The sequence below is a fragment of the Pongo abelii genome, chromosome 3 (genome assembly GCF_028885655.2).
Source record: "Pongo abelii isolate AG06213 chromosome 3, NHGRI_mPonAbe1-v2.0_pri, whole genome shotgun sequence".
Taxonomy (NCBI): Eukaryota; Metazoa; Chordata; class Mammalia; order Primates; family Hominidae; genus Pongo; species Pongo abelii.
In genome coordinates, this window is record NC_071988.2 from 187,130,301 (window position 1) to 187,153,331 (window position 23,031).

Below are 23,031 nucleotides of genomic sequence, written 5' to 3' on the forward strand. Positions count from 1 at the left end.
TACTTAGAACAGTGCCTGGCCTGTAAATATTCAATAAATATTACCTGTTTGCACCCCCTACCATACACTCAGCATATCTATTATTTACTTATGAGGACCATTTTAACCTCATTTTGCACTTTTATTCTGAAAAACATCAAAGAGAAGTTTAGGGGCAGACTCTGTAGCATCTTATCTTAGATTTTTCTAAAGCTTATTTAACATATTTATGTGAGTCTGATCCTGAGAGGCAAAATGCTTTTTTCATTTATCTTCTATTGCTTGATACAAAAGAAATGATTGTGAGCCAAAGAGCCTTGCTGAAAGAATCCCCTTCCAAACTAACTACACAAGCCTAGGAGTTTGAGGCTACTCTGAGCTATGACAGCACAAATGACATAGCTACACTGAGCTATGACAGCACTCCAGCCTGGGCAACAGAGCAAGACCTTGTCTCTTAAAAAAAAATAAAAACAAAAATAAAAAAATTTTGACAAAATATCACTGGATTGAAAGAAAAAAGTAACGACACAAAGCTACCTTCTAGCAAGCCCACTCACCCAATGACCTGCCACAGTATATTAGCATATTGACAGATTCTTTGTAAATCAGTTTTGTGAACAAGATAAATACAGTTTTTTGGTTTTTTTCTTTTCTTTTTTTTTTTTTTGAGATGGAGTCTTTCTCTGTCACCAAGGCTGGAGTGCAGTGGCATGATCTCGGCTCACTGCAACCTCTGCCTCCCAGGTTCAAGTGATTCTCCTGCCGCAGCCTGCTGAGTAGCTGGGATTACAGGCGTGTACCACCACGCCCGGCCAATTTTTGTGTTTTTAGTAGAGACGGGGTTTCACCATGTTGGCCAGGCTGGTCTCGAACTCCTGACCTCGTGATTCGCCTGCCTCGGCCTCCCAAAGTGCTGGGATTACAGGCGTGAGCCACCGCACCCGGCCAATACAGTTTTACAACATTTAGGAAAGAAATACACGCTAGGAAAAAAAACTTCTGCAGAGAAATTTTCGAAAGAGTTTTCAAAGGATTTTCAAGGTACTGGGCAAATCCTATGTACCAGCAAGTTTGCAGTCTGGTGGGAAAGCCATACTGAAATAAAACATCCCTTTTAATGGTATGTGCTGTGGACATTATACAAGTACCCTCCTTGAAGAAGACCACCCCATACAATATCTTAGTTCAGATGAAAGTCACTTCACCTCTGGGTTACCACACCAGCCTCCTTATCAGTTTTGTGCTAAGCAAATATACTTTCCAGTTATACAGTAATAGTCTAATAACTGGTGACTTTTTTTTTTTTTTGAAACAGTCCTACTCTGTTGCCCAGGCTGGTGAGATCTCAGCTCACCGCAACCTCTGCCTCCCCAGTTCAAGCGATTCTTGGCCTCCCTAGTAGCTGGAATTACAGGCACCCGCCACGCCACCATGCCCAGCTAATTTTTGTATTTGTTTTGTTTTGTTGCCCAGGTGGGAGTGCAATGACACGATCTCGGCTGACTGTAACCTCCGCCTCCCGGGTTCAAGCGATTCTTCTGTCTCAGCCTCCTGAGTAGCTGGGATTACAGATGCCCACCACCACACCTGGCTAATTTTTTGTGTTTTTAGTAGAGAGGGGGTTTCACCAGGTTGGCCAGGCTGGTCTTGAACTCCTGACCTCAGGTGATCCACCCACCTCGGCCTCCCAAAGTGCTGGTATTACAGGCATGAGCCACAGCACCTGGCCTAAAATTTGTATTTTTAATAGAGACAAGTTTTCACCATGTTGGCCAAGCTGGTCTGGAACTCCTGGCCTCAAGTGACCCACCTGCCTTAGCCTCCCAAAGTGCTGGGATTACAGTTGTGAGCCACCGTACCCGGCCTAGTTTGGTGTTTTTTAAATGATTTTATAACCATAGACATAGTCTAAATGTTTTTTGTTTTACATCACTCACCATTTTAAAAAGATTCTAGGCTGGCGGTGGCTCCTGAGGTCGAAAGTTCAAGACCAGCCTGACCAACATGGAGAAACCCCATCTCTACTAAAAATACAAAATTAGATGGGTCTGGCGGCGCATGCCTGTAATCCCAGCTACTCGGGAGGCTGAGGCAGAAGAATCGCTTGAACCCAGGAGGTGGCGGTTGCAGCGAGCTGAGATCGTGCCATTGCACTCCAGCCTGGGTGACAGAGCAAGACTCTGTCTCAAAAAAAAAAAGAAAAAAAGAACATTCTAGGCCAGGTGGATCACTTGAGGTCGGGAGTTCAAGACCAGCCTGACCAACACAGTGAAACCCCGTCTGTACTAAAAATACAAAATTAGCTGGGCATGGTAGTGCACACCTGTAATCTCAGCTGCTTGGGAGGCTGAGGCAGTAGTATCGCTTGAACCCAGGAGGTGGAGGTTGCAGTGAGCCAAGATCGCACCATTGCATTCCAGCCTGGGCAACAAGAGTGAAACTCAGTCTCAAAAAAAAAAAAAAAAAAAAAAGATTCTAAGGTTAATGCTTGCTATTCATTAAGAATATTGGAAGAAATAAGTTCCTGTGGGCTGGGCGGTCCTGTAATGACCACAAGCTGAGAGCTACCATGTCTGGGCTCCAGTGTAGGATCTGCTGCCTCCTAGAAACGAAACCCATGATCTCACCCAGACCTGGACTCCTACACCATAAAATGGGGGAAATAATGCTTATCACACAGGGTTCTGGTAGGAAGAAATGAACTAACAATGCCTAAGTAGACATGCAGTAAATGCCATACATCATCATTATTATTAAAACAAGAATTCTGATTTTCAATTCCAGGCACATGTTATGCAGCCCCTCCTCCATACAAAACTCAAAGGGGACTTGAAGTCAGACGCTATGCTACAGGAGAGACCCAGCCGCTCTGGCTCACCCCAGGGCACCAGGCCCAGATATCAGTGAGGACTCCAGCAGGCATTTCTACAAGTCAACTAAGACAGTCTCTGGCCCTCCCAAAGAATGTGGGCCCCTGAGAACTAAAGGTGAGCAGGAAGGACACAATCACTATGCCCTCGGGTCCTACAATTCCTGCCAAGAATTCTTTCCAGAATTTACCTTCAAGAGCAGTTCCCTTGAACTGCACTTTTGCATGTCCTCAGCCTCTGGCTTTACACTTTTAGGCCCCAGAGAGACTGACTGGACCCATATGATGGGTTGAAAATTACTATTTTCAGTGAAGGACCAAGTTTTCATTTCAGTGTGAAAAAAGCCCCAAATATGCAACTTGGCTATGTAACTAATAATAATTGATTTATTTTTATTTTTTTTTTAAGATGGAGTCTCACTCTGTCACTCAGGCTGGAGTGCAGTGGCGCCATCTTCGCTCACTGCAACCTCCACCTCCCAGGTTCAAGCAATTCTCCTGCCTCAGCCTCCTGAGTAGCTGGGATTATAGGCGCCCACCACCACCCCAGTCATGCCCAGTTTTTTTTTGTTTTTTTTTTTTGTATTTTTAGTACAGACGGGGTTTCACCATGTTGGCCAGGACTGTCTTGGACTCCTAACATCAGGTGATCTGCCTGCCTCGACCTCCCAAAGTGCTGGTATTACAGGCGTGAGCCACCGCACCTGGCCCAAATACATTTTGAACTCAAATATTATTAGGCCGGGCGCAGTGGCTCATGCCTGTAATGCCAGCACTATGGGAGGCCGAGGTGAGCGGATCACCTGAGGTCAGGAGTTCGAGATCAGCCTGGCCAACATGGTGAAGCCTCGTCTCTACTAAAAATATAAAAATTAGCCGTGCGTGGTGGTGTGTGCCTGTAGTCTAGCCTGGAGAGGCTGAAGCAGGAAAATCAGTTGAACCTGGGAGGCAGAGGTTGCAGTTAGCTGAGTTCACACCACTGCACTCCAGACCGGACAACAGAGCAAGACTCTCAAAAAAAAAAAATATATATATATATATATGTATTTGGATCTAAGGAAGGAGAACAGATTAATCAGGTAAATATTTTTACTTGGTAGGAAAGCAAAGCTCTTTCTCCCATCTTCACCCAAAAGTAAATAATTTTTTTTCTTCTCTGGAAAATAACGAAATATATCAGGCTGAAGTTAACATTATCAGTACTGTTATCTGTAAGTCCTACATCTCCATAGATTTATCTTGTCTTATTTTTTTTTGGCAAATAAGAAAAAATATTTAAAAAAATAGAAATAAGGTAAGTACCTGCTCCATTCCTTTTGATTTTCTGGGTTTTCACATGAGCCACATAAACGTGATCTCACCTGTGATTCTAAAGGTCCAAGTGTTTAGAAATAGATTATGATTACGGCTCACATGTTTAACAAAAATTTGAAAGGCAGATTTTGGAAAGGTAAAGATCAAATAATCTCTTTGTGAGCTTCAAAAATACTATTTCCAGACCATCACTTGAGAAACTGAATCTTATTTTGGTCATAGATCATATAAGATCTTTTATAGTTTAAAAATAAGTTTTTTCTTTTTTTTTAATCTTTGTGTTACCCTGACATCTTCTGGCCAGAAGAGAATGCTGCACATCAACAGTTGAACATTCTCAAGCTCATTCTCACAAGGGGCAGGGAGCAATAAATGCTCCCCCTTCAAGAGCAGTCAATATCACCCAACTCTATAAACTGCTTCACGCTGATATAGCATAGCCCTTCAGCTTCCACTGAGAATTTCACTGAGTAGATGAACTTGCAGCATGCCCTTTAAGAAAATGCACTAACAGAACAGAAGAAAAATAAAAGTTAAATTCTGTAGAGCCTTTTTTTTTTTGGAGAAAAAAAAATCTCTAATTTTACTCAATTTTTTTTTCTTTTTTTATAGAGGGGGGAGTCACTCTTTCACCTAGGCTGGAGTGTGGTGCATAATCATAGCTCACTGCAGCCTCAAACTCCTGGGCTCAAGTGGATCCTCCCACCTCAGCCTCCCAAGTAGCTAGGACTACAGGCACAGGCCACCACACATGACTAATTTATTTATTTTATTTTATTTTACTTATTTATTTATTTATTTTGAGATAGAGATTTATTTATTTATTTATTTAGAGATGGAGTCTCACTCTGTCACCCAGGTTGGAGTGGCACGATCTCAGCTTACTGCAACCTCCACTTTCCGGGTTCAAGCGATTCTCAGCCTCCTGAGTAGCTGGAATTACAGGCACCTGCCACCACATCCAGCTCATTTTTGTATTTTTAGTAGAGATGGGGTTTCACCATGTTGACCAGGCTGGTCTCAAACTCCTGACCTCGAGTGATCCTCCTGCCTCAGCCTCCCAAAGTGCTGAGGTGCTGGCATTACAGGCATGAGCCACCGTGCCCGGCCTTAATTTTTTTTTAGACGGAGTTTCGCTCTTGTCACCCAGGCTGCAGTGCAATGGTACGATCTCAGCTCACTGCAACCTCCACCTCCCGGATTCAAGCAATTCTCCTGCCTCAGCCTCCCGAGTAGCTGGGATTACAGTTGCCCGCCACCACGTTCAGCTAATTTTTGTATTTTTAGTAGAGACAGGGTTTCACCATGTTGGCCAGGCTGGTCTTGAACTCCTGACCTTGGGGAATCCACCCGCCTCGGCCTCCCAAAGTGCTGGGATTATAGGCATGAGCCACCATGCCCAGGAATTTTTTTTTTTTTTTAAACTTAACTTGGTGCTCATTTGTTACAACACTAAATTTCTCATTTTTGGTAGAGATGGGGGAACTCACTATGTTGCCCAGGCTGGTCTCGAACTCCTGGCCTCAAGCAATCCTCCTACCTCGGCCTCCCAAAGCTCTGCGATTATAGGCATGAGCCACTATGCCCAGCCTGGATTCAAAAAAATTTTTTTTTCTTTTTCCCTCTTTTTCTTTTTCTCGCCACCTCCTCCAAGTAGGAAGACTACATATGGATTCAATTTTTTTTCTTTTGAGACAGTGTTCCGCTCTTGTTGCCCAGGCTGGAGTGCAGTGGCATGACTTCGGCTCACTGTAACCTCTGCCTCCCGGGTTCAAGTGATTCTCCTGCCTTAGCCTCCTGAGTAGCTGGGACTATGGGCGCGTGCCACCACAACTGGCTAATTTTCGTTTGTATTTTTAGTAGAGACGCGGTTTCACCAAGTTGGCCAGGCTGGTCTCAAACTCCTGACGTCAGGTGATCCTTCCACTTTGGCCTCCCAAAGTGCTGGGATTACAGGCATGAGCCACCGAGCCTGCCCTGGATTCAAAGATTTTTAAGATTTATTCTGGACTCAAATTGAAAAACAGGATCTTTTTTTTGAAAAGTAGAAACTAAGTTATTTACTACAACTTTTTCTTTTTCTTTTTTTTTTTTTTTTGAGATGGGGTCTCACTCTGTCACCTGGGCTGGAGTCTGGAGTGCAGTGGCACGATCTCGGCTCAAGCAATTCTCTCGCCTCAGTTTCCAGAGTAGCTGGGACCACAGGGGCATGCCACCACACTTGGCTAATTTTTGTGTTTTTAGTAGAGAGGGGGTTTCGCCATGTTGCCCAGGCTGGTCTCAAACTCCTGACCTCAAGGGATTTGCCCACCTCAGCCTCCCAAAGTGCGGAGATTACAGGCGTGAGCCACTGTGCCCGGCCATTTACTATAACTTAATGCCAAATTTCCCTAAAGAAGTTCAATTTAATTCCATTAAATCTTTAAAATGTCTGCAACAATAAAGAAAAGCAAGTACTCATGCATTCTAAGTCCCATGTGGACCTTCTGATCTCGCCTTCATAAATTAGGACCTGTGTGTTTTTCAAGTTTTCTGTTTGATATAATGCATCTCATTGCATAACAGTCCTCTTTCCTAGGAACTAACCATTACTGTTTCCTACTGCAAGAAAAGCACTGAGCTTCATTTTTAAAAAGTTCCCACCAGGACTGGCTCACACCTGTAATCCTAGTGCTTTGGGAGCCTGAGGCAGGAGGGTTGTTTGAGGCCAGGAGTTCCAGTGACCAACCTGGGCAACACAGTGAGAACCTGCTTCTACATAAAATTTTTAAAAAAATTAGCCGGGTGTGGTGGCACGCACCTGTAGTCTCAGCTACTCAGGATGCTGAGGTGGGAGGATTGCTTAAGCCCAGGAATTCCAGGCTACAGTGAGCCATGAAGGTGCCACTGCCTTTCAGTCTTGGGTGACAGAGCAAGGCCCTGCCTCAGAGAAAATAAAATAAAATTTAAAAATTCCCCCTCCCTATCCTCAGAAATATCAAATAGCAACAGCATTTCTATCTTTATGAGATGAGTAAACCACTTGGTAACAAAAGAGGGTATAATTCCACACTTCACACATGCGATGAGGATACCATGTTCATAACAAATAACAGATTTCAAATGAAAATTAAGGCTATATATTTCATAAGAAAAGCTGTTTTTTTGTTTGTTTTTTTTTTGAGATGGAGTCTCGCTGTGTCGCCAGGCTGGAGTGCAGTGGCACGATCTCGGCTCACTGCAACCTCTGGCTCCCTGGTTCAAGCAATTCTCCTGCTTCAGCCTCCTGAGTAGCTGGGATTACAGGCACGCGCTACCACGCCCAGCTAATTTTTGTATTTTTAGTAGATACGGGGTTTCACCATGTTGGCCAGATGGTCTCGATCTCCTGACCTTGTGATCTGCCTGCCTCAGCATCCCAAAGTGCTGGGATTACAGGCGTGAGCCACTGAGCCCGGCCAAGAAAAGGTTTAAGACATTAAGGTGATCCAAATTTTAGTGGTCAGAACACACATCACCCTTACAAAAATGAGAGAATATATTTGATTCTAAAATCAAACTTCATATATTCTTTCTGCTGTCATTTTTGCCCCTCAAGCACCCAAGTAGCTGAGAGAAGACTGGACATACCAGAGGACTGTATCATCAACGCAAGTCTCTTGAGATGCCTTGTCGATCGGTAGATCAAGTTATAGCCTCGGTTTCTGATTTTGCTGTGGTGATACTGGATGTAGCATTCAAGGAGTAAATGGAGAATCCATAAAATAACTTTCCCAAGGATTATAACCGTCTGAACTTTCAGTGGGTTTGTGTAATTTCCTGGGCACTTGTCCTCATTTGGATTAGGATAAGAACAAAGCACACCTGTTAAAAATGCTAAAATAACAAACACAAGCTGGGGGAAAGAAGAGCAGAAAAATTAATATTCAATATTTGTAATTAGGAAACAATAACTACCATCCCAGCATACGTTCTTTTTTTTTTTTGAGACGGAGTCTCGCTCTGTCGCCCAGGCTGGAGTGCAGTGGCGCAATCTTGGCTCACTGCAAGCTCCACCTCCCAGGTTCACGCCATTCTCCTGCCTCAGCCTCCCGAGTAGCTGGGACTACAGGCGCCTGCCACCACGCCCGGCTAATTTTTTGTATTTTTAGTAGAGACGGGGTTTCACCATGTTAGCCAGGATGATCTCGATCTCCTGACCTCGTGATCCACCCGCCTCAGCCTCCCAAAGTGCTGGGATTACAGGCGTGAGCCACCGCACCCGGCTTCCCAGCATACATTCTTATACCTACAGCTTCCCCTATCCTATTTTTATAAATGAGTTTTTAAATGTATTTTCGTTTTGTTTTGTTTAAATGTATTTTTGTTTTCTGTGTGAGATATGGTATTACCCTGTTGCCCAGGCTGGAGTGCAGTGGCGCCATCTCTGCTCACTGCAGCCTCAACCTCCTGGGTTCAAGCGATCCTCCTACCTCAGTCTCTGGAGTAGCTGGAACTACAGGCCTGTGCCACCATGCCTGGCCAATTTTAAAAAGTTTTTATAGAGACAGGTTCTTGCTATGGTACCCAGGCTGGTACAGAGTATGTTATTCAAAAAGTAAAAGGAAAGAAGAAAAAGAGGTCACCATCTGGAAACCACAAGGCCACCCCTGCACATCATGGTACCAAAAAGAAAGCACTTCAGCTGGGATCTGGGGATCAGGAAGCCATGGTGGAGCCATACCACAGCTACTAGTTCCCTGAAGGAAAGGGGATACCACCTCTCTCCACAGTGATTCAGTTCTGAACTCAAGTCTCCCACAGTATACTTCACTGGAGAAGAATCCCAGCTGCAGGGGAAGCCAGGAAATGTGCTGGGGGATACGGTCCCTGGAGACAGGCAAACCTATCAGTAGGAGGCTGAGCAAGTCAATTAACTCCATTCACAGTCCTCATAAATACTCAAGGAGTGGTGAGAATGAGCCCTCTTGATTTTTCACATTGCAGCAGAGAACAACCATAACCCCTAGTGCTTCCGACTGCAATCGTTGAAAGGGAGGAACTGATTAAACAGACTGGCAGCGGAGTCACCACCAGTGAGGCCTGCGATAAGACCTTTCGCACATGTGTTTTTATAAATTCCAGATATTTGTAATCTGGAGTTTATAAACATACAAAATTGTACATATTATTCCACTGCAACTTGATTTGTCTGCTAAACATTATTCCCTAGGTATAAGTAAATTGAGAAATTCCTGTGTCAACATATGTAGACTTTTCTGCATCTTTTTTGTAACTGAAAAAGTAAATACAAGCACATGGTTAAAAAATCAAGTAGTATTCAAAAGTAAACAGTAAATTATATTAGTGTCTTTTCCACCAAGACCCTCAGTCCTCATTTCAGAGGCAACTAGGTCTGTGAATGCTTCTAGAAATATTCTATTATATACAGGAAAACAGGTCCACACCAGCCCTCTCAACCCCCTTTTAAAAACTGCAGATAGGAACATTCTGTACACAAGGTTGAAAACTTGATTTTTTTTCACTCGACAATGTAATCATGAAGGCTATTCTATGTTAATATACTGTATACCTATCTACCCCATTCTTAACAGTTGCATAGCATTTCCTTATATGAATGGGACACACAGTGTCTTCTGGATGCCAAGTAGCCAAGTAGTTTGTAGTCTCTTGATATGATAGACAACATGGCTATTATCAACAATATCTTTACATGTGTGCAACTGTATCCACAATGAATTATTTGAAGATATAAGTAAAAGTGTATTTAGTTTTTTTTTTTTTTTTTTTTTGCCCATGACACAGCCCTCAGGATGTCCTAAGAACATATGCCCTACATTTTAAATGTTGATAGATACAGCACAACTGCCCTCTGAAACACTTATATAATTTTTACAAACATCACCTCTGGATAGGTCCCCTTCCTGCAGCCAACTTACATGAATAAACCACAGAAGATTCACTATGATGACTGTAGGAAGAGGATGGAATCGGGGTCTAAAGTGAGCTTGTAATGAGTGATGTGGGAGAAGCTGGGCATCCAGAAGTGGGTCGTCTTCAATACTCTGGGTGATATCCAAGGAACCCTGGGGTGCAGAAAAACAAGCAAGCTATAATCACCACTTTCTAGATTATGTTTCTAAGACAAATCCACTAAACTATAAAGCTTTTTAACCATATACAAATTAAAGGCAAGAGAACACATTCCCTACCTGAATCCAATTTTTAAAAATTAATTAATTTTTAAAAAATTGTAGCAACATGGTCTCACTATGTTGCCCAGGCTGGTCTTGTTTGTTTGTGTTTTGCTTTTTGTTTTTGAGACAGAGTCTCGCTCTGTCGCCCAGGCTGGAGTGCAGTGGCGCAATCTTGGCTCACTGCAACCTCTGCCTCCCAGGTTCGAGCAATTCTCCTGCCTCAGCCTCCTGAGTAGCTGGGACTACAGGTGTGCACCACCACTCCCAGCTAATTTTTTTTTTTTTTTGAGATGGAGTTTCGCTCTTCTTGCCCAGGCTGGAGTGCAGTGGCACAACCTTGGCTCACTGAAACCTCCGCATCCCGGGTTCAAGCAATTCTCCTGCCTCGGCCTCCTGGGTAGCTGGGATTACAGGCATGCACCACCACACCCGGCTAATTTTTTAATTTTTAGTAGAGACGGGGTTTCTCTATGTTGGTCAGGCTGGTCTCGAACTCCTGACCTCAGGTGATCCGCCCACCTCACCCTCCCAAAGTGCTGGCATTACAGGCATGAGCCACCCGCGCCCAGCACACATCCAGCTAATTTTTGTATTTTCAGTAGAAGCAGGGTTTCACTATGTTGGCCATGCTGGTCTCAAACTCCTGACCTCAGGTGATGTACCCACCTCGGCCTCCCAAAGTGGTGGGATTACAGGCATCAGCCACAGCACCCGGCCCCAGGCTAGTCTTGAACTCTTGGCCGCAAGCTGTAATTCCAGCTACTTGGGAGGCTGAGGCAGGAGAATCGCTTGGACCCAGGAGGTGGAGGTTGCAGTGAGCCAAGATCGTGCCACTGCACTCCACAGAGAGACTTCGACTCAAAAATATGGATATATACTGCATTGTATATACTTTTAATTTGCTAAGAGTGTAGATCTTCAGTGTTCTCATCACATGTTAAAAAAAGAAAAAAAGAATGTGGTTCATGGGAAGCACATAACAAGTCAGCAAATGAAAAGCACAGAAGACAATGCCAAAAAATTTAGGTCCGCTAATTGCACTACGATGAGACAGAAATGAAGGATTCATGAATAGGATTTGGCTACACAGAATGAGAGCTATTTATTTTGGAAGTAGGGAGTAGGACAAATGATGTAAGGGATGGCTGTTGATTTATTGCTAAGATTACAAAGATAAGGAGAGCAATCTGGGGTGTAACCTAGCTCTGGAGTGGCCTCCTCAATTTCCAGTAGCAGGTATTCAACACTGCTCTGCAACTGTTTTTGTTGTTGTTGTTTTGTTTGCTTGTTTTTGAGATGGAATCTCACTCTGTCACCCAGGCTGGAGTACAGTGGCTCGATCTCGGCTCATTGCAACTTCTGCCTCCTGGGTTCAAGTGATTCTCCTGTCTCAGCCTCCTGAGTAGCTAGGATTAAAGGCACGCGCCACCATGCCCAGCTAATTTTTGTATTTTTAGTAGAGATGGGGTTTCGCCATGTTAGCCAAACTGGTCTCGAACTCCCGACCTCAGGTGATCTGCCTGCCTCAGCCTCCCAAAGTGCTGGGATTACAGGCATGAGCCACCGCGTCTGGCCAACTCTTTTATTCAATGCCTAGATTGCTTCCTGTTTAGTTTACCATAACTCATGGTACGATTCAGATTACTCCTGTTCTCTTCAAGACCCCTCTGCCTCTAGCTCATTCTCAGTCAGCAGATGTTGAAGCCTTGAGATCTGCTCTTCCCTTAGCTAATGTCTGTGCATTCTTTCATGCTCAGAAGGGGCAATTCCCACCACATGGCCTTTCTGGATACCCCTAATCTGGATTGTGCCACCCTCCATGTTTTTCAAAGCATTCTGTGCTTGCCTCTTCTATCAAACTATCCTGTGATTGTCTCTTACATATCTCTTCCCCACTAGAGGTCATTGGACCCATTAACTTTACACCTCTTGTCTTTGTAATCCCAGCACTCAACACTATCTCATGGTTGTCACTCAGCAAACATTTGCTAGATGAATGAATGAGTGCCCCAAACCTGTTTCTGCAGTATTTTCTAATTCAATTATGGGCATCATCAAAGACCTGGGCTAATTAGAAGAGATTATCAGGACATACGGGGGATCAACTGTGACCAAAGGCAGTAAGAGCTGTGGTTAAGGTCAGGCTCCTAAGGGCAAACCGCCTGGATTCAAGCACAAGTTCTACTGCTTTCTAGCTGAGAGTAAGTTACTTCACCTCTCATGCCTCAGTTTCCACATCTAAAAGGGAGACTAATAATAGCACCTGCTTCGTAGCTCTATCAGGAATACTAAATGAGTCACTACACATGCAAGTCCTCATAACACTGCCTGACACACAGAGAGCACTCAATAAGTATTAGCCACTATTATTTCTTTATTCTTTTCTCTTTTTAATATTTTTTAAATTTTAAAATAAAAATCAACAGGGTCTCGCTATGTTGGCCAGGTTGGTCTTAAACTCTTAGCCTCAAGCAATCCTCCCAAGTGGACTCCCAATGTGCTAGGATTACAGGTGTGAGCCACCACACTTGGCTTTTTTATTAACTCTTACTTTTGACTTGCACCCCGCTATGGTCTAAATGTTGGTGTCCCCCAATAGTTCCCTGCTTTCCTTTGGAAAGTAATTAAGCCATGAGGTTCCCCCGCTTCATAAATGAGATCAGTGCCCTTATAAAAGAGGCTTGAATGAGCTCCCTTCCACCTTCCACCGCGTGAGGATGCAGCAAGAAGGCGCCATCTTTGAAGCAGAGAGCAACCCCTCCCCAGGGCTCTTGGCACCTTGATCTTGGGCTTTCTGAATCCGTGGCTGCCTTAATCTTGGACTTCCTGTCCTCTAGAACTGTGGTCAATACATTTCTATTTGTAAATTACCCTATTTGTATTTTATTATAGCAACCCAAACAAAGACACTATCCCTATAATCATTACCATTCTATCCACTCAGTGCTGGGGCATGATAAAAAAAGAAAAAATCATTACCATTCTAACTCCTAAACCTGTTATTTCCTCTCTATTCTCACTATCTTAGTCCAGGCCCTCCCATTTCTCATGGCCTTTTACTAGAAGCTTCCAATCTCCTGGTCTTGGCAATCTCTTTCACTGCTCCAAGACAAACATTCGTGTTTCTCTCCTCAAAAACTTTGGGTAGCTCCCTGTGATGGTCATTAGGTGTCAAATGGATGGTAAAGTATTGTCTGTGAGGGGCCAAACATTTAAGTCAGTGGACTGGGAGAGGAAGACCCACCCTCAACATGGGCGAGCACCATCCCATCAGCTGCCAATGCAGCTAGAACAAAGCACAGAATAGGCGTATATGCAGCTTGCTGAGTCTTCTGGCTCTCTCTTTCCTTCCTGCGTCAGATGCTTGCCTCCTTAATTCCTGCCTTTGGACATCAGACTCCAGATTCTTCGGCCTTTGGACTCTGAAACCTGCACCAGCAGCTCGCCTGGGGCTCTCAGGCCTTCAGCTGCCAACTGAAGGCTGCGCTGTTGGCTTCCCTGGTTTTGAGGCTTTTGAACTTGGACTGAGCCACTACCGCCTTCCCTTTCCCCAGCTTGCAGGTGGCCTATCGTGGGACTTCACTGTGTAATCTTGTGAGCTAATTCTCCCTAATAAATCTCCTTTTTATATATACATATATCCTATTGGTTCTGTCCCTCTGGATAATCCTAATACAATCCCCAAATCCTCAGGACAAAGTCCAAATTCTTAGTCTATCGCTTTACAATCTGTCCCCAAGTTACTTCTCAGGATTTTTTTTTCTCTCTTTTTTTTTTTCTTTTTTTGAGACAGAGTCTTGCTCTGTCCCCCAGGCTGGAGTGCAATGGCATGATCTCAGCTCACTCTAACCTCTGCCTCCTGGGTTCAAACAATTCTCCTGCCTCAGCCTCCCAAGTAGCTGGAATTACAAGTGCCCGACACCTTGTCCAGCTAGTTTTTGTATTTTTAATAGAGACGGGGTTTCGCCATGTTGGCCATGCTGGTCTCAAACTCCTGACCTCAAGTGGTCCACCCGCCTCAGCATCCCAAAGTGCTGGGATTACAGGTGTGAGCCACTGTACCCAACCTTTTTTTTTTCTTAAAAAAAAAAAAACAACAGGGTCTCACTCTGTCACCCAGGCTGGAGAACAGTGGCACGATCTCGGCTCACTGCAGCCTCCGTGCCCCCCTCCCCAGGCTCAAGAAATCCTCCTACCTCAGTCTCACGAGTAGCTGGGACCAGAGGCACACTCCACTATGCTCGGCTAATTTTTGTATTTTTAGTAGAGACGAGATCTCACCATGTTGCCCAGGCTGGTCTTGAACTCCTAAACTCAAGCAATCCACCACCTTGGCCTCCCAAAGTGCTGGGATTACAGGCATGAGCCACCGCGCCTGGCCAAGGATTTGCCTCTCACCATTTCCCTCCCTCCTGGTGCCGTCTGCTTATGATACCCATCTTTCATGAAACACTTTCCATCTCTACACCAGCTCTACTTATTCTTCCTTACCGTCAAATGCTTGTCCCAGCAAAACTGCCTTCTCTGTGATGCCTTTTTAGCATTCCCAGCCCCAGCATCATTCCTACTGCACCCTTAATCTGACATTGTAGTTTTCATCTATACAAGTTTGAGCTTGGTCTACTTTGTATCTTCCATGTCTCTATTTAACTTCTAAATATATAGAAGACATTTATAATAATGTTTAATGTTTATGTTTAATGTTAATGTTTATTTCTAGCATATGTCATGTCTGAATCAGTTTCAGTGGACTCAGTACAGCTCACATTTTCCTGCCTCTTGGCATGCCTTGTCATTTTTTATTGGATGCCAGATATTGCAAATTTTACCTCTGTGGGTGCTGGATATTTTCTGTATTCCTTTTTTTTTGATATGTAGTCTTGCTCTGTCACCCAGGCTGGAGCGCAGTGGCGTGATCTCTGCTCACTGCAGGCTCTGCCTCCTGCGTTCACGCCATTCTCCTGCCTCAGCCTCCCAAGTAGCTGGGACTACAGGCGCCCAGCACCACACCCGGCTAATTTTTTGTATTTTTAGTAGAGACGGGGTTCCACCATGTTAGCCAGGATGGTCTCGATCTCCTGACCTCGTGATCCACTCGCCTCAGCATCCCAAAGTGCTGGGATTACAGGCGTGAGCCACCGCGCCCGGCCATTTTCTGTATTCCTATATTCATGAACTTTGTTCTGGAGTGCAGTGAAGTTACTTGGAAACAGTCTTGCTGTTAAGAAATTAGGTGGGCTTCATCTAAGGCTAATTATACTCCACTACTGAGGCAAGACTTTTCTGAGTACTCTATGTACATGCTCTGTGAATTATGAGGGTTCCGTCTGGCTTGTGGGCGAAACAGGCAGTATTCTTGGCCCTGTATGAAGAAACTGTTCCTTCCAATACTTTTAGGTGGTTCTTTATGAGGCCTCCAAGAGCTTCCTCATGCCCTGATTAGCATTCTACTGGATGCCTGGTGGGGACAGTGTTGGGGGGCTCCCCCTGCATATCTTCAGAGTTCTCCCTCTTTGTAGCTCTCTCCTCTCTGGATGCTCTGTCTTGTGAACTCCAGTTACCTCGATCTCCTAGACCCTCAACTCCATCTCCTCAACTCAGAAGTCTGCTGGGCTCTGTGTGGCTTCCCCCTTCCCTGTCACAGCCTGCACACTCTTTCAAGGCAGTAAGCCGGGGCAGTGATAGGGTTCACAGCATTTGTTTCCCATCTCTGAGATTGCTACCCTTCATTGTCTGATGTCCGGTATCTCACAAAGTGTTGTATCATACGTTATATCTAGTTTTTTGGATGTTTCAGGCAGAATGGTAGATCTATTCCCAGTTACTCCATGTTGGCTGGGAATGGAAGTCCCTACTGAACTCTCTTACATCTGTATTATAACCTACCATACTAAGCACATGGCATTGAAATTGTCAGAAAAAAATGCGCTTTACAAGTGCAGAGACTCTTTTATATTATGTCCTTTGTGCTTTTAACACTTGATACACAGCAGGTGCTAAGGTGTTCAATATGCATGTTGAGAAAAAGACCGCTCAACTTCTTGTATGCTTCAGACCTGGGAAATTTTTATTTATTTATTTATTTATTTATTTATTTATTTATTTACTTTTGAGACAGAATTTCGCTCTTGTTGCCCAGGTTGGAGTGCAATGGTGTGATCTTGGCTCACTGCAACCTCTGCCTCCCAGGTTCAAGCAATTCTCCTGCCTCAGCCTCCTGACCACAGGCTGGGATTACAGGCATGTGCCACCATGCCCGGGTAATTTTTGTATTTTTAGTAGATACCGGGTTTCGCTGTGTTGGCCAGGCTGGTCTCAAACTTCTGACCTCAGGTGATCCACCCGCCTCAGCCTCCCAAAGTACCGGGATTACAGGCGTGAGCCACCGCACCTGGCCAGACCTGGGACATTTAAACAAAGCTAGCATTGAAACCTTCACTATAAGACAATAATCTACTTTATCTCCTAATATGTCACTTTTATGCACCTTCTTCTCTCGCCTAAATGAGCTTTCTATAGAGCCCTACAAATATCCTCCCCTACCTTTTTCAGAATTCTATGCATCTTTCAAGGTCCTAACCAAGTTTATGTTCTCTATAAAACTGGCCTTGTTAAGTGTTTTCCTTCTGCTTTAAACTCCTATAAAACTTATTGCCCATAATATTCATTTGGAATATTTCTTATGCTGCCTTGTATTGTTTTCCTTTTCATGGGTGTATCTTTTGTTTTTCCTAACTACACTGAAGGAGTTGGGGACTATAATATGGTTCTTCTCTATGTCACTTAGGAGTATTTACTTTCCATTGAATCCTATAGAAAATATGCAGCATAACCATACAAACAGCACCCAGTCATTCTATTAACTCACCGTCTGCAAGTGAAAGGTGAGGGGAAGAGGACTCCTGAATCCAAATGATTTTTTCATTTCCATTATTAACTACATTACCACCTGTAGAAGATGTCTGTTGTTTTTGCCCACATGGTATCTCTTCCCTCTTCTGTGACAATAACTCTGTTTCCTTTGAGGACCCACTGTCTACTTCTGCATTAAGTCTTAGTGGAACCATCCTTCAATACCCTTCTTCCTCCTCTGGTCTAGGAGTGGTCATGGAACAAAAAACTGTTGGGTGAATCCAACTCTTTCCATGAGCAGCAAAAGAAAGATCATGAGGTCAGGCACAGTGGCTCACGCCTGTAACCCCAGCACTTTGGGAGGCCAAGGCAGGTGGATCACCTGAGACCAGCCTGACCAAAACGGAGAAACCCCGTCTCTACTAAAAATACAAAATTAGCCAGGTGTGGTGGTGCATGCCTGTAATCCCAGCTACTTGGGAGGCTGAGGCAGGAGAATCACTTGAACCCGGGAGGCGGAGGTTGCAGTGAGCCGAGATCGTACCATTGCACTCCAACCTGGGCAACAAGGGTGAAACTCCATCACAAAAAAAGAAGAAAGATCATGATTTAGGCAGATTCATTCCAGGGTAGACCCTGAAAGGACTCCTGTCACTTCAATGCCTTGAGATGCCCTTGTTTTGGTCCTTTCAGAGGCCTTGGCATATACTCACCCTATAGCCTTTCAGATAAATCCTTTTCTTAAATTAGCCAGAGTTGGTTTCACTGCCTGCAAACAATGAATCCTTACTAACACAAAGTCTTTGACTCAACTCATTTAAGTGTCTGTAACTAAGGCATGGTCCAAAATTTTTAGCTTTTTCCTGAAGGCTAGAAATCATGTCTACAAAATACCAAAAGCAGGCAACTTACTCAGATCTAAAGTGACTCCAGTATGTGGTTGATAGCAAAACATTAATCTCTAATTAATTTTTATTTATTTTTATTTTTGAGACAGAGTCTCGCTCTGTCGCTCTGTTGCCCCGGCTGGAGTGCAGTGATGCGATCTTGGCTCACTGCAATCTCTGCCTTCCAGGTTCAAGCGAGTCTCCTGCCTCCCCAGTATATAGGATTACAGGCCCCCACCACCCTACCTGGCTAATTTTTGTATTTTTAGTGGAGACGGGGTTTTGCCATGTTGGCCACGCTGGTCTCAAACTCCTGACCTCAGGTTATCTGCCTGCCTCGGCCTCCCAAAGTACTGGGATTACAGGCATGAGCCTCCCAACCATCCCCAGTCTCCAGTGTTTGAGGAAGCAGATTTCTAGTACTATATGCATCCTAAAGCTAAAAGCTACAGATCGAAGAACCCTAGAGCAGCTTAGCATCAACCAAGAAGCACTTACTGCATGTGTTTTTCTAAGAGACTCTCATTTTCCTCTTACATATTCGTTTTTTTCCATACATTGTCAGCTCATGAAGCTCAGCCTTAAAAACTCAGAAACAATGAATTTTGCTTTAAATATATATGAGTCTCAAATCTACTTACAGGTCTTACAGTTAATTTTCCATTTTCTCAACTGGAAAAAATAGAAAATTTTAGTTTCATTAGAAATTGTTTGGTCTTTATTTCATCAAGATTATTTAACTATGGTCACTGCACAAGAATCTAAGCTACCGTAATGCTGGAACTGTTTCATGTTTCTCTTCCTTTTCCTGATGCAGTTCATTCAGTGATAGGATCATAGTAAATATTCCTACTAATTTATTAACCCAAATTAGCGCTTTCATGTAACTGTCAACTTTGCATTTCTCAAGAGCAAAAATTTTATTACTTTCCAATGGAAAATCCAGTTAATTCTCAGCATACATACGTTTCCCCTAAAAACACCTTACGATACTGAAGCAAAGAAATAAGATTTTTGTAATTATGCTACCATTCTGTACTATACACGCTGTAAACTAGGCCACTGGGTTTTTTTTGGTAATCTGGTTTGAATCTATCAAAGATTTAAAAACCTTTGCATTCCTACCATGCTAGATTCAAAACAGCACATGACACTTTTTCTCTCGTGTGGGTTTCCAGGCCATGATAGCGACAGGTCTACGGGGCGCTGGTGCCCGGCCCGAGAGTCGCTGTCACTCCAAGTCCACAGCCTCTAGAGCCAAGGCAAAGGACCTCCCCAGGAAGGGAGATTCGCCCCCTGTGCCCCTGGGACGTCCGAGCGGAACCTATCGGCCCGGCTCCCGGAGACTTGCGGGGAGGAAGGGCTGTCAGGCCAGGCGCGCATCACGTGAAGCTGCCAGTTCCGGGATCAAAGACGTACACCGCACGTGGGCTGGGCGCCAGCCTGGGACCCCCGGGGACCGCGCGCCCACTGCCCAGGAGCCCACCCCAGCCTCCACTGGGAAAATTAACCCGGAGGCAACGTCGCGGATCCCACGGCCGCCTCGCGCCCTCCCATAGCCCCGCGCCCAGGCCTCCCCGGCACAGGCGGCGCCCCCTTCGGCCGCGGCCGCAGTCGCCAAGGGTAGCTTCCCTCTCTGAGTCTCCGCCCCGTGCGCCCCGGCACAAGAAAAAGGGGATTCCGGGGCCAGCCGCCCGCCGCCTCCGTGCACTCACGTCCTCCATCCTGCCCCCCGCCGCCATTTCCTGACGCCGGAGGCCGAAGCCCCGGCCAGCCCGGCCTCTCCACCTGGACCTGGAAGCCTCTGGCCGCGAAACTCGCCACCTTCTGGGACCTGCCAGGCCCCTCCCCAGACACACCCCCTCCTGCGTCCGCCCCGCCTCCGGCTGGCCCTATCCCCGCCCCCTTAGCTCCGATTGGCTGAGATGGTGGGAAGGGCGTGCCGGCCCAGAAGACCTGGACTGTGGGCGGTGGCTACGGTCTGAACCACCTCGGTTCCTGGGGCTTCTGGCCGCAGCCGCTCGGTGCGCTCTTACCCAGAGACATGAGCATTAAAGGATGCCTTCCTAGTCCAAGAATTTAACTATTTTCGGGCTCCACTTGCATATTTTAAGAACATTAACTTTTTTCGGTCTTGCCTAGTTGTTTGCAGACACAGCTCTACGCCTAGGTAGAACCAGCGGTAAAATCCTACTCCGCCAGCAGGGGGACAGGAGCAGAATAAAGATTCCAATTTCCATGACATTTACAGATTTCTCCAATGGGAAACAAAGCAGTTCGGAATGCTTACGGCGTTTGTTTATTAAGACAGAGTCTCGCTCTGACGCCCACGCTGGAGTGCCCTAGCACGACCACGGCTCACTGCAGCCTCGAACTCTTGGCCTCCTGGCCAGTTCTCCCACCTCAGCCTCTCAAAGTACTGAGATTACAGGCGTGAGCCACTGAGCCCTTGTTTCTTTTAAAATTGAATTTCAAAAAGGGAAAACTTCAATGACATTTTCTAAAAAGCTCATGATTGTAAAAATGTAAGCAAACAAGGAAAGAAATTTTCTGTTACCAGCTCCCGGAGAGAACTTTGATATCAGTTAGAATATATACACTCACACATTTTTTTGGTGGGGCGGCGGAGATGGAGTCTCGCTCTGTCCCCCAGGTTGGAATGCAGTGGTGCAATCTCGGCTCCTGGGTTCAAGCCATTCTCCTGCCTCAGCCCCCTGAGTAGCTAGGATTACAGGCGCGTGCCACCACGCCTGGCTATTTTTGTATTTTTAGTAGAGACAGGGTTTAGCCATGTTGGCCAGGCTGGTCTGGAACTCCTGAGGTCAGGTGACTTGCCTGCCTCGGCCTCCCAAAGTGCTGGGATTACAAGTTTAGCCACCGCGTCTTGCCCACTTTCATACATTCTAATGCTTATTTGTACATTGAGTATAGTGTGATCCAGTTTAGGATGTGTGAGATAAAACTACTCAAATGTTAGTGAAGGAAGAGATGGTGTAAGACTCCACGTGATCTTCTTTTTTCTTTTTCTTCTTTTTTTTTTTTTCTCGTAGAGACAAGGTCTCACTATGTTGCCCAGGCTGGTCTCATAATCCTGAGATTCTATGAATTATTTATCACAAGCCTTTTCTAGACGTGCAAACTTTCTTCTCTGCATTTTATTTTGAAAATTTTGAAGCCTACAGAAATGTTGAAAGATTAATAAAATGAACATCCATGTACCCCTCACACTTGATTCATTAGTGGTTCGTTTTTTGTCATGGTTGCTCTGTGTGTGAGTGGGTGTGTTCACACACTTTTTTTTTTTTTTGAGACGGAGTCTCGCTCTGTCGCCAGGCCGGATGGAGTGCAGTGGCGTGATCTCAGCTCACTGCAAGCTCCGTGTCCCGGGTTCACGCCACTCTCCTGCCTCAGCCTCCCAAGTAGCTGGGACTACAGGCGCCTGCCACCACACCCAGCTAAATTTTGTATTTTTAGTAGCGACGGGGTTTCACTGTGTTAGCCAGGATGGTCTCGATCTCCTGACCTTGTAATCCGCCTGCCTCGGCCTCCCAAAGTGCTGGGATTACAGGCGTGAGCCACCGTGCCCGGCCATTTTTTAACTGAACCACTTGAAAGTAAATTGAAGACAATATGAAGCTTCATTCCTAGATACTTTGTTGCCTAAAATAAGGATATTTTATATTTTCTTTCATAACCACAATATCAATATTACACACAACTAATAGTAATTCCATGTTTACCAATAACCGATCTATGGCAAAAATTTTCTAAGTTGTTTCCAAAATGTCTTTTTTAGCTGCTTTTTTTGTTTTATTTTGTTTTGTTTTGTTTTTGAGATGGAGTCTTGCTATGTTGCCCAGGCTGGATTCGCACTCATGAGTTCAGGCAATCCTCCCACCTCAGCCTCCCAAGTAGCTTGGATAACAGGCATACACCACTGTGCCTGGCCCAGCTGCTGCTTTTTCTTTTTCACTAAGCAGAATCCGATCAAGGTTCACACATTTCATTTCATTATTATGTCAAGACATGCTTTTCTGTTGTTTTCAAGACAGGATCTCACTCTGTTACCCAGGCTGGAGTACAGGGGCGCTATCATAGCTCACTGCAGCCTCAACCTCCTGGGCTCAAACAATTCTCCCTCTTCAGCCTCCCAGGCATCTGGGACTATATGTTCACACAACCATGCCAGGCTAATTTTTAAGATTTTTCTTTTTGTAAAGATGGGACTTTGTTATGTTGCCCACACTGGTCTCAAAACTCCTGGTCTCAAGCCACCCTCCCGCCTCAGTCTCCCAAAGTATGGGGATTACAGGTGTGAGCCAAGACATGTACTTTCACAGGGACAGCACACTGGTTAAGACCAGAGCTCCAGAATTAGTCATGGAGGTTTGAATTCTGCATCTTACTAAGCATGTGATATTGGGCACTTAGCTTAAGTTCTTAGGAGCTGACTGGGCAAGGTGGCTCGTGCCTATGGCCCCTAGCATTGGGAGGCCAAGGCAGGAGGATTGTTTGGTGCCTGGAGTACGGGACTAGCCTGGGCAACATGGTGAGTGTCTGTCTCTACAAAAGATTAGAACATTAGCTAGATGTGGTGACGTGCACCTGTAGTAGCAGCTACTTGGGAGGCTGAGGTGGGGAACTTTTAGTTTCCCATTTACAGAAATTTTCTTTCCTTTTGTTTTGTTTTGTTTTGAGATGGAGTTTCACTCTTGTCGCTCAGGCTGGTGTGCAATGGCATGATCTTGTCTCACTGCAACCTCTGCCTCGCAGATTCAAGTCATTTCCTGCCTCAGCCTCCCAAGTAGCTGGGATTACAGGCGTCTGCCACCATGCCTGGCTAATTTTTGTATTTTTAGTAGAGACAGGGTTTCACCATGTTGGCCAGGCTGGTCTTGAACTCCTGACCTCAAGTGATCTGCCCACCTCAGCCTCCCAAAGTGCTGGGATT

At 45.1% G+C, this 23,031-nt stretch overlaps 1 protein-coding gene across 1 annotated transcript in view; it reads right to left on the reverse strand.

Moving 5' to 3' along the window:
* The window catches only part of TMEM192 (transmembrane protein 192), a gene marked incomplete in the record, with an annotated part of 36,443 nt that extends 16,541 nt beyond the window's left edge, over positions 1-19,902 (reverse strand). Inside the window, 3 exon segments of the mRNA NM_001131818.1 lie at positions 7,775-8,039; positions 10,084-10,230; positions 19,796-19,902. Of these exon segments, the coding sequence (NP_001125290.1) occupies positions 7,775-8,039; positions 10,084-10,230; positions 19,796-19,822 (439 nt within the window).
* Positions 19,903-23,031: the final 3,129 nt, after the last annotated feature.